Source organism: Hetaerina americana, unplaced genomic scaffold (assembly GCF_022747635.1).
Source record: "Hetaerina americana unplaced genomic scaffold, ioHetAmer1.1.p SCAF_5, whole genome shotgun sequence".
NCBI lineage: Eukaryota > Metazoa > Arthropoda > Insecta > Odonata > Calopterygidae > Hetaerina > Hetaerina americana.
In genome coordinates, this window is record NW_027287095.1 from 91,896,001 (window position 1) to 91,913,627 (window position 17,627).

General features: G+C 40.2%; 1 protein-coding gene across 1 annotated transcript in view; it reads right to left on the bottom strand.

The window, feature by feature from the left end:
• The window catches only part of Klp61F (Kinesin-like protein at 61F), a 72,592-nt gene that overhangs the window by 3,257 nt on the left and 51,708 nt on the right, over window positions 1-17,627 (bottom strand). The window contains exons 11-17 of the mRNA XM_071592712.1: window positions 17,204-17,502; window positions 10,414-10,581; window positions 8,400-8,657; window positions 8,069-8,248; window positions 6,403-6,625; window positions 3,241-3,383; window positions 2,504-2,650 (exon numbers count right to left, since the gene is read on the bottom strand). Of these exons, the coding sequence (XP_071448813.1) occupies window positions 2,504-2,650; window positions 3,241-3,383; window positions 6,403-6,625; window positions 8,069-8,248; window positions 8,400-8,657; window positions 10,414-10,581; window positions 17,204-17,502 (1,418 nt within the window). The remainder of the gene's footprint in view (window positions 1-2,503; window positions 2,651-3,240; window positions 3,384-6,402; window positions 6,626-8,068; window positions 8,249-8,399; window positions 8,658-10,413; window positions 10,582-17,203; window positions 17,503-17,627) is intronic.

The following is a 17,627-nucleotide window of genomic DNA, read 5'->3' on the forward strand; positions in this document are numbered from 1 at the left end:
AATGTTCTTACTCAAGTGAGAAAATTATGGCTACCTCTTCCTGGGACGAAAGAGCAATCTTTTGGGGTATGTCTTGGAACATGTTACCATAATTACCGCTGACATGAACTGCGAAACTGACTAAAATGGCATATAAGATCCAACATCGACTGAAACTGTTGCCTGGAATAGTCTTACTCCACATTCGTCGTAAAACTGCTACCCGAACAAAGAAGAAATTTCAGGATTTCGATCATGAACCTTATGGTTGTGCGTCCTACAGTGCCAACCTCGCACCAAGTGACCATTTCCTCTTATTGCACTCTGAATAGTAGTGGGCAACGGTTTGAAGACTTTGAGGAACTCAGGATCACCATTGTCAACCAGTTTACTTCCCAGGCAGCAAACTTCTACGCTCATGGATTAAGGAAAGTGACGCAGCATAATGAATAGTGCTTAGCAGTGAGCTGCGATTATGTAGGAAAGTGAACTAGGCTTGCAGGAAACTAAAATCATCAATGGTACATTTTCTAATGAATATACGTTTTCATCATCAAATGGGCCTTTCTTTTTGAGCAAGCCTCTAATAAAATTGGCTTCCCCACAAAAAATGTGTTGGCAACAAGTGGGGAAACCGTAGTTGGTGTCACTGCTCACTCACACTCATCTGCATCTTACTTTTTTTCCATCGCAAGTTTAAATTCTTCATTTTTAACTATTTTTGCCAGAACGTTTTAAAGCCAAATCACTGGCATCTCGGGGATACAATAGTTTATGATTGCCCTAACCCCTCCAAACATGGTACGATTTGTGCTTAGCATATTGCCACGATTCTTAGTTAAGAGTGAATCTAATGCCTTAAATAGTAATGGAAGTGTTTCAATTTCAGTTTCTGTACACATAATCACCTCTTGGTTAGGATATTCTCTCTCATTGGTAATACATACATAAATGTCGACAAAAAATATCTTTATAAAAACCAAGTCAGATAGCACTTCCCTGGTTTCTAATTAACTGCAGAATTTAGAGATACATTTCCAGGAAGAAAATTTAGGCCAAGTGATGATCAGTATAATTTTGCTTCACCCATATGTTCACATTGACTTTTTACAAACAGTGCACCTCAAATTAAAGAAGCAGGAATGCAATACTTCTTATTCCATTGGTTTGGTATTCAACTTAAAGGTGATATGGCCATCACTCCCATTGTCATGGTAGTCAGCAAAGACAATTCCCTGTAGTCATGAATTTCACAGCTGTTCCATGTTTGCCCAAAAAATTCCTAGACTCCAAAATTACAATGAGAATCATTATTTTGATCCTGCTTACTTATAAATGAGTCCAATCTAAGCTGTCAGTTACCTTCCCCCACCCCATTAACTTTTACTGTAAACTACCTCAAGACATTTGTTTGGGATACTCGTCCCATCTGTATCAGTATTTTCCAGAGGCATTACTGACCCTATGGAATCCATCCTGCAGGGATAGACTTTCATGGGGAGTAAAAAAATGAAAGTGATCAAAGGTGCTGGCAAAATAAGGAATTGAACAGCGGGTCTAAAGTATGAAATACCAGACTCTGGTGCGCGGCATTGGAGGAAGGATGTGGTATTACTTCAAGAGCACATAGGAGCCAGTCATCCCACCACTGACTAATGGCTATCCAATTTTATAAAGATATTAAACCATTATTTGATTACACAGCATTACAGGAAGCGCAAATGGTCGTCATATACCCTTGCACTTCTTCAGCAACTGAGAAGAGGGTGGATGATGAGCAATTGACTTCCCCGCAAAAATAGATGAGAACCTGAGTCCATGCCATGGTGGATGCTGATGTGAGTAGGATCAAGACTTGTGATGGTCACCAGGCATCTATCGTGAACTTAGAAATACCATTCCGATAAGAACTGTGCTTTGGCTTTCTTTGCATGCTATGCATCTTATATAGCAATTGATTAAGGGCTATTATGAGGGATATGCATTTGTTGGCATGCTGTTATAAATGCAGGAAACAATGATTAGTTCTCGATTTTCACAGAAAGTATGGTATGAACTTGGCCACAATTTATTCAGTGAATTTCTGTGCCTCTACCGCTTTCACTAGAGTAATGTGTCGGCAAGCAGAGCAGTGTCCCAACAGGTATTGCATCGCATTAATTTTGTTCCCTTAAAAATCTGTTCAAAGCATTCCACCCAACTAATAACAAGCTTATCTCTATGCATCCAAAATATTATTGGATAGTTGATGCTGCCATCACTGGGAGCAAGAGTCCACACACACAGTTTTTCCAAAAGCAAAATGCAGACCTAAACATATTTTCAAATTAAGCTGTTCATGTTTTCTCTTCGGTTCCTGTAGGTCCCATAAGAACCAAGAAACAAGTCAATCAGTCATTCTAGCCTTTCAGCCGCATGTTTAATATTCCTTCTGGTTCACGAGATTTTACCAGTAAAGTCTAAATCAGAGGGCATTATGACTGTCAAAAATATCTGCAGAATTTGTCAACTAAGAATTCTTTACCTTGTCTCCCAAATTAGAATTGTCCACCTCTAATGGTAAATTTGATTTGGCCCTAGCTGGAAGCCCATGTTGAGGAAGTTGATCCAACAATGACTCTCTCTCGATCTCTGGCAGTGACTTAGAGCTGGATAATTTAGGGAGAGCTCTCTGAAAATAGGATAAAAAAGGCAACACTGAGAAAAGTGGAGGTCAGCACAAATATGTAACAGGAAAATATTTTCATTATTCATGGCAATCTCCCTTCTATTAAAGATTTGGCATTATGAGAAGCAAATTTGCAATTTTCCACAAATTTATTGTAACGCTCCAGTTCATCGAACCATCTTCGGGTACAGGACAGTCATGTACCTGAAGATGGTGCGATGAAATGAAACAGGTTGTTACATTACAATGAATCAGTGGAAAGGTGCAAATTGGTTTCTCATAATGACGAACTTCCACTACATCTCGCCTGAATCTGTTGAAAAGATTTGGCACTTTCCAGGTAAATGGCAGCAGTGAAGTCTCCACAGGTCTTCAGCCTGATCAGAGTTTCTACCGCCGATGTTTCAAGGGCTAACTCTGTCACCATTCTCAAGGTGTTGATGCCCAGGTTCAATGCCCCGAGGAAAATAACCGAGTCGGCTATCGAAATGTCAACAGCTGCATTCCTGACCCAGGAGTAAAAACCACTTGGGACTTTTCTGCAACCTTTAATGAATATGGAGAAATATATCAAAAATGAAAGTTGTAAGTACCTTTTCGTGCAATCTGTCTTCAAGAGATTTTAACACATCCTCCTGATTCAATTGAGCTTGAAATCTCTTGATGACCACTTCTCTTGGAGAACTGACAATCAACTTTCGAGGATAATGGTAGTCCCTTCGAGGAGGAGTTTCACCTGCAAGTAATAAGGCACACGAAAACCACAATTACGAGGTGCACAGTCATTCGGCAGCAGCAATGGCATTTGGTAACAGGACATGGATCAAATTTACAACTAGCTTTAACCATGGTCATTCTTTTCTCCTGAAGGGGAGAAAAACCATGCAGCCTGAACACATAAACAAACCATACACATGGTTATGAACCCAAAGCTTTGTTTTGTTTGATGGGAGAGGGAAAATTCACCCAATGCCACGAACAACGGCACGTGAAATTCATGCATCAGGGTGGGAGGAGGGGACCCTTTCCTTGTGCCACCTATGGTTTGCCAGTAATTTCTGGAAGATGAAAAATTTCACAGCTCAAGTGAAGCTGAGGGTGCCCAGGGAGGCATGCCTGGGAATCAAACTGGGACCCTCTCGTACCAACCAGATGCCCTACCCCTGTGACACAAGATACCCCCACACACGTACATATCAAAGTGAAATGAACCACACCCATATTATTTGTATCACTGATGGAAACTTCACAAACTGAAGCATAGAATCGAGGAAGGATGGAGTGGCTTGATTAAACTATGGCATTTTCAAAATTATTTTAGCAACAATTTAGGATTACTCAATAGTCAATGCAGACTGTAAAAATCACATAAGAGTTTTAGTGCATATAAAAATGAAAGCAAATTACTGCGGAATACATGTGAAAATAACATTCACTACTATTTTGATCATTTGAGCCACCACCCATTCTACTCTAATGAGGATGCACTTTCAGTAGTGCGAGGGTTGCCATCACCTGAGGCATTCCCAAGACTGAGGCGCAATAATTAGAAGCTACCCTGAAATACATCAAACACTCATGACTCAAGCCAAATATATCAAGAGAAACTTGATCAGTATAGTTCCAGACTTGATTTCAGACAATTTCGATCAAGCTCCATTGAAACCTAAAATTTACGGGTCATGAATTCACAGAACCCCCAAATTTAGTCATTTTTAATGGTACAGGCAGGTGTTAATATGAACCAATGCAGTCAATCCAAATATTTTACATTTCCAGAACACAGAATGTTACAAAAAATTTCACTGAAGATGAGTCCCTTATAAAATCATTTTTTCCTAGATTAAGTTTTTTACTATATTTTTTGTTTATACCACATATATTTGTCATTCAAGGATAGCTTTGGCAATTATTTGTTAATTACAGTGAACGGATAGTTGACCATTGGACTAGCTCTCCACCAGCACGGTACTCTGAGCAGTAGAATTGCTATTATTTGCTTAACCAGTGGTATCAGTCTTTTTACCGCATAAGTTAACATCACAGATACTGTTTGAGTTCAGCTAAGCAGTATTGCATTTAATAATGATTAATATTGTTTCAAAAAGAAATTAAATCATTTTAATTGGAATTCTACAAGAAGCACATACATTGTTGAGTAACATCCCTTTACTAGGAAGTCTTATTTTAAATTTTTCAGTGCCCTTCTTATTTCATTTAGATCTGATTGTGTAAACAATGTTTATTTTTCTATTTCATTGTAATATTTTGCAACATTTTATCTATTAAGCAGAAAACATTTTTAAAACATCTCTCCCCAGGACATCATATTATTTAAGTGTGAAATTTAATTTTTTTCCTCATTGGTCTTTTCACAAACAAATTTCTAACCCCAATGCCATTGACCGACCCTCCATAACACACAGCAGAAGTACAGGGTGTGGGGATTATTAACGTCAACATGTTCATTTGGATTTCACATGTGGGTGCCTTGTTTAGAATTGATCAACATGAATTTGCTTGACACTTAATGACTGGATACACATTTGTACCACTGCGTTACACAATCTATGCCAATGTTATGCTTTCCAATTACACTCAATTCATCACTTGGTTTCATATACTGGACTCTTAAATAAAATTAGATTTTTTCCTAAAAAGAACAACACTTTGCCGACCTCTGTGGCAGGGGATAACGTCCTCCCCTGTCACAACCTAGAGGCCGCACGTTTGATTCCTGCCTAGGTGGGTTTTTCTCCACCTAGCGTTTGGTTATATGTAATCGTTTCATGAAATACAGGGTGGCACCCAAAAGTGGTAGGACTGATTTTCTCTGGCACGAACGGAGCGGTGGAGGAAGCAAGTTTTTTGTCCACGTCGATAAACAAAATGAATCTGATTTTAGAGCAATGTTATTCTGTGAAGTTTTGTGCGAAACTCGGGAAGACGGCAACTGAGACCCTCGATATGATCAAGCAGGCTTATGGGGACACTGCCTTAAGCCGTTCCATAGTATTTGAGTGGCACAAGTTGTTTAAAAAGGGTAGGGAGCTCGTTGAAGACGACCATCGCTCCAGGTGGCCGTCGACGGCAAGAACAGACACGAATGTGGACAGAGTGAGGACACTGCTGAACACAGACAGACGCTTAACCAGTGAGGAAATTGCAGACCAGTTGGGTCTGTCTCCATCCAACATCCAACGCATTATTTCACAGGATTTGGCCATGCGCAAGGTGTGCGCCAAGATGGTGCCGAAAATTCTGCCATGGCGCGCTCGTCGTCAGACAGCTCCTGGCCAAAGACAGCATTGCCACGTTGCCGCACCCGCCCTATTCTCCCGATCTGGCACCACCGGACTTCTTCTTCCCCCTGATGAAAAGACAGCTCGAGGGACGACGTTTTGACTCGATAAAGGCCGTTCAAGAGGCTTCGACGAGGGTCATCAACAGCATCCCCAAAGAATATTTCTAGCGGGCGTACGGGGAATGGGAGCAACGTTATACTAAGTGTGTAGCAGCTCAAGGAGCATACTTTGAAGATTATTAAGTCGATGTAAGTATATCGTCAATAAAATTCTTGTAAAAAAATCAGTCCTACAACTTTAGGGTGCGACCCTGTATGTAGGGGTTAGATGGAAGAAGGGGCTACAAAGTCTCCATCTCACCCCAATAAGGTCATTACATAAATAAAACACTAACTTTTGGAGAGCAAGGAGAGAGTGAAGTCAACCAAATAAATTTCCTGGCGTACTAACCAGTGGGACTATCCTCCATGTAGTCATGGGAGAAGTAATGCCCCACCTCCATTCTTCTCTGCTTCAGTTCGTCTGACAGCAGTTGCCCCCTCTCATGCACCGTCGAGCACTCCGCCTCCAACTCATCTCTCCTCTGTTGCATGAATTTCCTAAAGCTGCTTCTCCCAGATTCTAGGGAAGACTCCTGAACTTCTGCCATATCTCTCACCCTTGTCGACAGAGCCTGTAATGGAATATACATTTGCAAAAATTACATCACAGCGATCACTAAAAAAAAAAAGCAAATAGTGAACATTAATGCAGCCACTATTGTAACGATTAGTATAATGCAGCCATAACTGTTAGCAATTGACTACTAGTTTCCCAAATGGAACATCATAGCCATCTCACAGTGAACACGCAATGGTACAAAACGTAGTACGTGCAAATTCTCGACTAGTAAATAAAATTTCAGGAAGTGAGTGAATGAGGAATGCATTCTAACTCTACACGATGCCCAACATATTATAACTTGCATGCACTGAAACAAATGGAGAAGCAGCTAGAGTGGGCGGAAAATACTATTAATATCATCTCCATAGTAGAATGGAATGGAAAAACATCACACAAAAAAAATTAGTAGCTTTTCTTAATATTCCTGTAAGGAAAGCCCATGGACAAAACGACATCACGAGCGATCTTTGGCAACACGCTTGCGCAAATCAAAGAGGTAAATTCGGCATACTTTGCTGCATCATTTACCATCAGGAAAGTTTGGGCAACTGAATTTAAAGGTCGCCATACCACATTGCCTGATAATGAGTGTTCAGGGTGGCTGATAACTGCAACAATGACAGATAGCATTGAAAGGGTTCAACACATGGTACCAGACGACCGTCGAATCAACGTTAGAGAGATAGCAGAGGTTATGGGATTACCAAAATAAGGCATTTGTTGTATAGACGAAAGAATTGGACATGCTGAGCCTATCTGCTCATTAAGTGCGGCATTTGCTCACTTTGGACCAAAAACTCATTCGAATGAACATCTTCAAGACCCTGTTGGAATAGTTCAAAGGAAGTGCAGTAGATATTTTGCATTGATTCATTACAGTGGATGAAGTTATGATCCACCAATACACTCCTGAGATGAGAGAACAGTCGCAGCAGAGGACTGCAAAAGGGTGAACCTGCTCCCAAAAAGGCAGAGGTGGTTCCATCGGCTGGGAAGGTGATGATGGCGGCTGTTTTTAGGGATATTCACGGAATTGGGTTCATCAATTATCTTCAGAGAGGTGAACTTTAATGGGAGAGTATTGCCCACCATTAAATGACAAGCAGCAAGCAGAAATTGCAGGAGAGCAACCACGTTTGAAGACGAAAGAGAAAGACTTTTTCATTTGGAAAATGCACCTGCTCACACTTCCATGGTCGTCTTTGCTAAAATAAGCGAACTGCACTTCAAATTGGTTGACCACTTACCGTATTCACACCATCTGACCCCCCCCCCCCCCCCCCCGAGCAATTTTTTTATGCTCCCCAACTTTAAAACTTTGCTTTGGGGATGGATTTGTTTCTGACGGACAAAAAGGATGATCAACATGAAACTCACTTGTGCCATTAAAAACAAAATGTAAACATTTGAGCGTTATCTGCTCCTATTAGTGTGCAATGACCCACTTACTCACCTGAGTCTGCTCCTGTTCGCTCTGCAGATATCTCTTGAGCATCTCGGAATGATCCCGCAGCTGCTCTTCAGTAGTCTCATAATACTGCCTTCTCTGCTCTTCATGGGAGCTCAATGCCGACCAACAGCCAGCCACTGTTTCGTCCCTCAGGTGCTCCATGTGAGATATTGCAGCAGTTCGCTGTGGCCGGAAGAGAAAAAGCATCGTTAGATCAGACGGGCAACAAGAGAGTAGCAGGGAAAAGCGAGCGCAAGTAAGAGTGCGTTCACAAGGCAATTTATTATTTGGGCAACTAGTACTGTCTCTAATATCGCTGCAGCCATTATATCACCTTCTCCACAAATCCACGTAATGTCGTTTGCAGGTTCTCTGATGTTTGCTTTTCTGCAGTCACAAATTTTGTCAGCTTCTTTTTGAGAGACCCAGTTGTCTTATGCATTTCTCCAGCAAAGTTCTCAGTCACTGCATCGCTGTGAATCAACCTGTCACTCAACTCATCACTTTCGCTGGCCTTCTGCTGTTTAGCCTCCACCCTCTCCTCCATCCTCTGCACTGTTTCTTTTATTAATCGCAGCTGTGACAGCATATCCTGAAACATTCAAAATATTAAAGAGTCAAACAATGTAAATGCATTGGTCAAGACTTGCATAGCTCCTGACTTTATATTTTCATGCATAAAAAGCAATTTTTTGAGGTTTTGCAACAAAAATTTTAACTATCAAATACAATGAAAGCTGTAATCTCTGCTCATAGTACAAAGATAAAGAATTTTGGAGGTCTCCAATGTAATTTAATTTTTGAGGTGGCAAAATGAATGTAAATGGAAACTTGTGCGCTACTAAATAAGCTAGGGTTTCCTGAAACAAATTGGTAAACTATTACGGGTGCAAATCAATTTGAGATTTGAATACAAAAGTACCATAATACTGCCAGGAATCCAGATTTCCAGGCAGCTTTTAATTGTTCAAAACTATCTTTTCAAAAAGCAGGTAAAAATCTATAACTCCATTGAACAAGAATATCAGTATGCAGCTTGTGTTAATGAAAACAATTCTCAGTTGATGAACATAATTAATACCAGTTGGATTTGGGCTTGATCAAATTTACATCCAAGATCTAAGGATTTTCAAGGACTACTTCCCAGCAAGTGGAGTTTAAATGAGATTTTGCGCGAAAATTTTGAAAAAAAAACCTGAAGGGAATATTACCTTTTTCCAACATTCAAAAATTGACATTTATTTGTAGCCAATTTTTATATTTCCTATATGCAGTCCTCATAGTGCAGAACACTGAACTGAAACAACACTGCATAACATCCATAAGACAAAATGGCTAACATCATATCCCTCCCTCCATACAACGCAAAGCTGTTTGTTTAGTAGAACATTCTCTTTTAACAAGTTGCTGCGGCTGCAAACGAGTCTTCTTACTAAATAGCCTTCTAGGAATTTTTTTGCCAGCACTTCCAAATTCATTAAAATGCAATAGAATGAAAATTAAATAAATGGAGTGCATCGCCACTGCCTTATTGGGGTGATGCCTTGTATGCACGGTATTATGCATACCGCAATCTCCACATCTCATTTGGCCAGCTGTTTCAGACGTGACACTTCTTACTGCCCCATGGCAGTTTCCGAGAAGTCAACAAGCACGGATTTAATTTCAAAGTTGCCGCTTGAATTTGAGCAAAATTGCAGCATAGGATAGCCTTTGATTGGCTTGCAACAGAGCTATCCATACTTGCTACTGTTATGAGTGGAATTACTCTACTTTCACTTTGGTATCTTCCTCCAGAGGAGAGCCATCTCGTCACAATTAAAAACCCTAGGCCGGTTACCCTCACAAGAATCTAAGAATTTCTGAAGTCACCGATGATGCTCTCTGCTTCCATTGACTATTGAGCTTGCTGCTTCAATGCCTCACAACTCAGTTGATGCTGGTTTTTCTAGTAAACTTCGACCCATGCACTCGCCTTAAATAAGAGGGTCATTTAAAAGTTCTTGGAATACAACAGAAATAAACGACTTACCTCAGTGAAACTTTTTTATTTTTTAATATAGTCTCCTTTTACACTAATGCCCTTGGTCCAGTGATATTTCAAATGTGTTGATCCTATTTTGAAAATTAGATTCCTTCAGGCCTCAAAAATACCAGTCTACATCAACTGTTAGTTCTTTGCTTTAAGAGAATCGTCCGCCCACCGAGGAACAATTTGAAGTTGGGGAAGAGATGGAAATCTTAAGAAGCAAAACTCAGGCAAATAAGGCAGGTGTGGCAACAATTCGTCTCTTAGTTCACCTATTTTTGCCATGGCAATGAAAATTCGAACATTCAAAGGTGCTTACCATGTTCTCAGCCTCTGAGTCCTCAGCCATATTCCGACGAATGGTTGCAATCCTTTCTGATTCCTGCTTTCTCTGAGAGACGTAGTTAGTAAGACACTCTTCCATACCATTTAAGGCATCTTTTGCCTCCAGAGAGTACACCTCCATTCTATAATCTCTGTCCCTTATCTGTAAAAAATAACAAAGGAATACATGAGGACACCCAAAAGAACCTATATATTTCAGAAGCAGCATCAATTACAAAAATAATTAAGAAAGTACACGAGTGTATGCGAAAAACCATCCAACACTTTTTAGCAAATAAAGTGAGAATTATATACATCCCAATTAGAATATTTTTTCTCTCCGCCCAACCCCCGATGGTTTGTGACAGCTGTCACCTTTAACTCCAGTAAAACTCCTGTTACACGGCTTTCCCTTCTAGCAGCCCACTAACAACTCTCACAATAGTAATTTTAACGGAGTGATCTGCTAATATGCATTCAATGCAATAATTTCCAAGTGTAAAGATTATTCACCTTGACCTGATCCTGGTCAAGGCGAATGATTTTAACACAAATTCTTGCACTAACTACTCTACAAGCCACTCCTTGAGTGTCAAGTGGGAAAAATTAGACAAATTAGTTAATACTCTATAAAATACAAGGGAAGGAAAGAAAAAAATGAGCCTTTCCTTATGGACATGGATCAGAAGATCATTTCAAAGGAACTTTTTCTACATCAAGAGTTACACTCAAAGAATGCCCCAGGTTCAAGACTGAAGCATCTGAGAGGAACAATAAGATATAAAATGAATTACATGACCACTTTCAATGCCACAAAGTTGGTTCGAAAGAGTATTTTTGCCAATTATCCTGAGAGAAATATCAGAAAAGCTTTTTCTGTTGAGATAATTGAAAGTCTAGTCCATAGAGTAAGGTGACATAGAGAAAAGATGTATAAACTAGCATTACATTTTCCTATCGTTTACCTGAATATCAACAAAAAGACAAACCGATGTGACTTCTGTTTAAGTCTTTAAAATACAATGGCTTAAGTACCAAATAACCCAGTGTTATAATTAGACTCCCATAGTTGATTCTAACCTTGATTAGATTGAACTGAAAGCAATTTAACAATGACACACACAGACATTTGAAAAAGACTAAAGGCACAGAGAACATTTACGACTATTTCTCCTCAATATATTTGATGATTATATAACAGATTGAAAGACTTTCATACAAGCAGGAGTTCAAAACTGGGTCCACTCTGGGATTATAAGTGGTGCCCATGGGGAATAGTTGGCCAAAGTAGACAATATCAGGGTCTAGACAACCTGTATCCAGCACCTTAACCTCTTAATACACTACTTACTGCAGGAGAATCTCAGTTTCTGCCTCAACAGTATAGACATCAAATTGTTTCAGTTATCATGAAAGGAAAGCTTCCACTGTTTCAATGTCATAGAATGAGAGAAGATAAAATTGGGGAACAAAAAAAATCAAAAGGCATTTGAAAGAGGGAATGTGAAAAAAATAAAGAGTTTGCTGCCAAATATATGAATAGATTGGAGAGAGAGGAGGCTAATCCTCGTGCAGTGTGTCGCCTAAACCTGTTTAGGCCACACACCGCGCAACTACGAGAGAGAGATGTTGAGTCCACATGGGCTGTGTAAAGAAGAGGAATAGGGTTGGTAATAAATTATCACTGGTGCTACTCTAAGTAGCAAACATATATGGAGAAAATGATTCAGGCCTTGTCAGGCAAAGAATAACTTTTTTATTAGCAACAACTAAAAAATTAAAACAGCACAGCCTTGGATTTTTGGTGAAAATTTTAGCTATGAATTTCAAGCATGAGACTGCCACCTTAACCTTTTAACACCGAAAAATCCATTTATCTCGAAATGTGTTTGATTAAAATGTAAAACAATTTTGGGTTTGAAAATAAATATCAGTCATTTACAATAGTTTACAACAGTGCTATCTCAAATGGCACCAATCAAAATAGCATAAAATGTTTAATCTGAAAAAAATAATTTTGTGTGTGCAAGTGAGGAACGGAGAGTCTGGATGAGCAGTGTTAGGAAGAGATGTAAGACAGGGATGTCCATTGTCAACGGGGCTGTTCAACGTATATATGTGGAGGAAATGATTAAATATGCATGGGAAGGATAGAAATTAGGAATGAAAGTCTGCTAGGAATTTTCAAAATCAGTTAGGTTTGCCAAGCTTTAGTTTGCCAAGTCAGCCAAGGGGTTGCAAGCATTATGGAGTGCATTGGGAAGTTAGTGCGATGGATATGGAATCAGAATAATTGTAAAAAACACAAAGATTATACAGTTTTCCGGAAAGAAAAAGGCTACGCTACATTAATATAGGAGGGCAAAACTAGGGCAGGTAGAACAGTTTACATATCTCGATAGTGTTTAGGACCAACACGATCAAAGTAGTAAGGACGCAAGGAGAAGAATTGCGCTGGGCAAAGAGGCTTTCTCAAGGAGGGAGTTGATGGGAGGGACGTTGAGAAAGGATATTAAGAAAAGACTCGTAAAAGAAGAGCGTAGTCATGTACGACGCGGAAACATGCTCACTGAAGCAGAAGGATAGATGTAGATTTCACCTCAATGGATGCCTTTTGGAGGCTTTTGAAATGTGGGCGTGGAGAAGGTGAAATGGAACGAAAGGAAAACAAATGAGGAAGTACTAGGTATGGAGGGCGAAGAGGGGTTTGTTGGGAGAAATGCTAAGAAGGCAGGAAAAATGAAGGGTGTATTGATTCACAGTGGGATGTTGAAGACTGTAATAGAGGGGAGAATGTTAGGCAAGTAAGGAAGGGGCAGCAATACGGGATAGGGATGATGGACGGGATGAAGGGAAGAAGAAAGTCCACAGAGATGAAGAGGGACTTGATTGTAGATTAGGATATTGGGTTGTGTTTTATTAGGAGATACAAGGTATTTATTTGATACTTGTGCCCACCCAAAACCAACCTTAACCGATAGATTACCTCTAATAATAATGCTGATTATAATTGGTGGCTTTGAATCTCGCGGAGCCACACAATGGGGCCAAATCCCTCAAAGGCGGCCATCAATGCAAAAACTAAGTTGTCATGCCAGGTAGACGTAACTAATAGAGGGCATTAATAGACTAATGCTTCATCTGTAATTCAACCAATGCGTAGAGGGGCGTTCAATGCAGCCTCAAAAATGGTACAGGCTAGTGAATCCAAACAAGTGCTTCGGACACAAATGCTGAAGTAGATGGGAGTCAACTTCGAATTAGCATTGCAAAGAACGGGTTGAGCTATTTCGAGTCCTGCAAAATGGAATAACCTTGCAAATTCCAGTAAAATTAGAATTTCTACTTCCAAACTTGATTTTCAATAAACAACTCATATATTTCATAAGTTTCCACGGAAATGCAAGTAAGTTTATAATGTCAACTGGACGTGCTCATGAAATGATCAGAAACGCGCAAGGGCCGAAATATTCGTCAACATTATAGCTCAATATTTAAGAGAATCATAAAGACCTCCATCGCGTATCTATGCCAATGAGTTTCATCAACGAAAAAACGCATCGTTTAACCAAGTACGATGTGTGCTATTTTGTCACATGAATAAGGCATTACGAGGGCACCGTGTAAACCTGCGTACTTATTTCGAGAGGTGCATCATCATATACGAGGGTCATCCCACACCAAAAGGACACCACCGCCGAACAGACGACTCGTCCATTACATTGTCTCCATACACCTCCTTTAATTGGCGATGAATATCACATGGGCGAACGTTTCTTGCATTGAGGAATTTAATCACTGCCCTCACTTCACAACTGGCGGCGTTCTCAATTTTTTTAAACATTGTAAACAATCACAGAAACAACACAGGCAATGCTAGCGTCACGCAACTTGGCTCAGAGAAGGCAGACAAGCCACTGAAGCTATCTGACCTCGTCCAGCGGCTACTCGCGTCGTCAGCACTTCATGCGGCACGAACGGGTACTACTTTCCGGATGACCCTCTTACATCGAAACTAAAATCTGTCGCAGCGAGATACCACCAGTTTTAATCCATCATATCCCATCTCAAGTTTACCACACATTTCTAAATCCACATCCATAAAATATATACATTAATTCAACCTTCGCTCCGTTAGTCATTCCTAGCCTAGCTCCTCTTCTATACTGGACACGCTGCAAGGTTCATCACAACGTTTTACAAATCTAGCTCATCTACACTGCTCTCGATCGAATTCAGTTTTTAATTCAACTTCGTGAGGATCCCATTCCATATTGGAGGCATACTACCTTGATCAAAAATTTCCCGGAATTTATTCAGAAAATTAAAAATACAAGTTTATTCATCTAAATCTATATTGTCCCCTTCAAAGTAATCCCCATCGACTGCAACACACTTATGCCAGCGCTTGATCCAATCCTCGAAACATTTTTTATATTCGGTTTTCGGTATGTCCATCAGTGCTTCCTGCGATTTTTCCATTACTTCCTCTCGGCTGCTAAAACGCATTCCCCGTAATGGTTTTTTAACTCGATTGAACAGAAAGAAGTCACAGGGAGCCAAATCAGGTGAATTCGGTGGCTGTTGGATGGTATTTGTTGCATTTTTCGTCAAAAAATTACGAATAATGATAGCACTGTGCGACGGTGCGTTATCATGGTGCAAAATCCACGAGTTTTCTGCCCACATTTCTGGTCTCTTTCGGCGAATTGCTTCACGCAAACGTCTCATAACGCCCAAATAATACTCTTTGTTTACTGTCTGGCCTTCTGGCAAAAATTCATGATGCACTACACCGTTGTAATCCATGAAAACCGTCAGCATTGCCTTCTTTTTTGACTGAAAACGACGTGGTTTTTTTGGTCTCGGCTCATTTGGTGAACGCCATTCACTTGCCTGATGTCTGGATTGCGTGTCGTACTCATAAACCCACGTCTCGTCTCCAGTAATGATCCTTTTGATGAATGTGGGATCGGATTCAGCCTCGCAAATCATGTCTTTTGCGACGTCAACACGGTCTCTTTTTTGCATGAAATTGAGGTCTTTTGGCACCAACTTTGCTGCTACACGACGGAAACCCAAATCATTAACCACAATGTCTTGGGCGGATCCATAGGCAATGTTCAAGTCCTCCGCTATTTCTCTGATGGTTAATTTGCGGTTATTGACCAACATTTCTTTTACTTTATCAATTTTTTCACCGACTTTCGATGTCGATGGTCTGCCACTGCGTTCATCATCTTCGATTGACTCACGACCACTTCTGAACCGCTCGTGCCACTGGTAAACGACCGTTTTTTTTAGAGAATCGTTGCCGAAACACTTTTCCAACATTTCCAACGTCCGTGCGCTACTAAATCCGTTTTTTACGCAAAATTTAATACAAGTTCGTTGTTGCAAATTTAAATCCATTTCTGAAATTGTAAAAAATCGCCAACACACACAGAGATAGATGTACTCTTGGCTACGTAACTTTTGCAAATGTCAAGTTATGACACTAAGATTTAAAGGGAATATCAACAACAGATGTACCAATTTAACAAAAAAAACAGAACTCAAATCGGAACGATGGGAGCGCCACACGGTGGTTATTCCGGGAACTTTTTGATCAAGGTAGTATTCTATAAATGAGGCCTAAACAGTGAAAGATAATATTTATATTTGACCTTTTCATCACATTTATCCAGGACTACTCTTCTACCCAGGAAGGTTTCGAGTGAGGGTAACGCCTTAGTATTTAATCAAACTTATACATTCGATTTTTGTTTTCCTGATGCAATAGGCATTCTGGAGGGCTCTTTTTCCAAAAATTTATCACTATGCACTTTGTGAAGTTTAATTCTAATTGTCAAATATATATATCGTACCAACGTTGTATAGCATTGCTATTTTACTCTTGGGGTTAAGGATATCTATTTAAAGAACTGCATCGTTGGCAAACAAACGGCAAATCTTACTAACTAATAAGACTACGGAGTTAACGTCGTCAACGTAGAGGAGGATGAAAAGAGGTCCAATTACACTTCCCTGGGGAACACCTGGAGTAACTTCTACTGTATTTGAGCTAACATAATACATACAAGGTGAGATCAAAAAAGGACAGGACTGATTTCATAACAGGTTTATTTCAATGGATACAGCTTAATGGAACTTATCGCCCTCAAAATACATGCCTTGGCTGAGGTTGGCCAACGTTTCTTCCAGCTGTCAAACCCTGCCTGGTAAGCCCCCATACGTAGTTGGTGGCTACAATTTTATGTTTTGGAGATAAAATTGCTGAATTAAATTTTAAGTGTCATTGGGATTCATACACAATGATTACTTTTGAAAGTATTTGTCATTTTATTGGGCACGAAGGTCCCACCATGCAGAAACATGGTCACTGAAGGAGGAGGATAGACATAGATTGGAGGCTTTTGAAATGTGGGTGTAGAGTCGGATGAAGGTGAAGTGGACAAAGGGAAACAAATCAGAAATGGCTAGGTATGGTATGTGAGGAGCGGGAGAATCGTTGAGAGGAATCATTAGGATAAATTAAGGGTAGATTCCAAGACCTATGCAATCAGATCGCATTTGTGCAAAGCATCCCCAAACGCATGCGCTCACTATGGCAAAGAAACTGCCTCCCCCCATAAAAAGGCCTATAATAGGATTAGTGCCAGTTACAGCTGTATAAATACATGGTACAATGCCAAGCATATCCTCTGCCATGCATGTATGTGTATGCATAGTACACAGACATTTATATAACGCACAGAAAAACTACCAAGAGCAGCACACCATACCTTATCATTTAACTCATTGGACAGGCCTTGCAGGTCTGTTATAGCCTTCCGGAGTTGCTCTGAGATGCCTTGGAGAGGGTGCTCAATGAGTTCAGTGATGGATGCCCGAAGATCTTCCACTGAAGTGTCCTTAGATCGCACATAACCCAGATGATTCTGGATCCAGTGCTGGGCGTTGCGCATTGCATCAGCCGACATCATCTCCATGCCATGCAGAAGGTCCATGAAAACCTGCACCTGCTTTGTGAGGTGCTCACTCATTACAGTCAGCTCCGATGTCTTCTGCTCTTGTAGGTCACCTGCTCGAAAATGTATTTCCGGCTTCAGTTTGAATGGCCCCAAAGAATTTATACAAAATTTGCCAAACCCAGCAAAAATTAGATTGGCTTGAAAAATTAAAATTCACCCTAAGGAGTTTAATCAT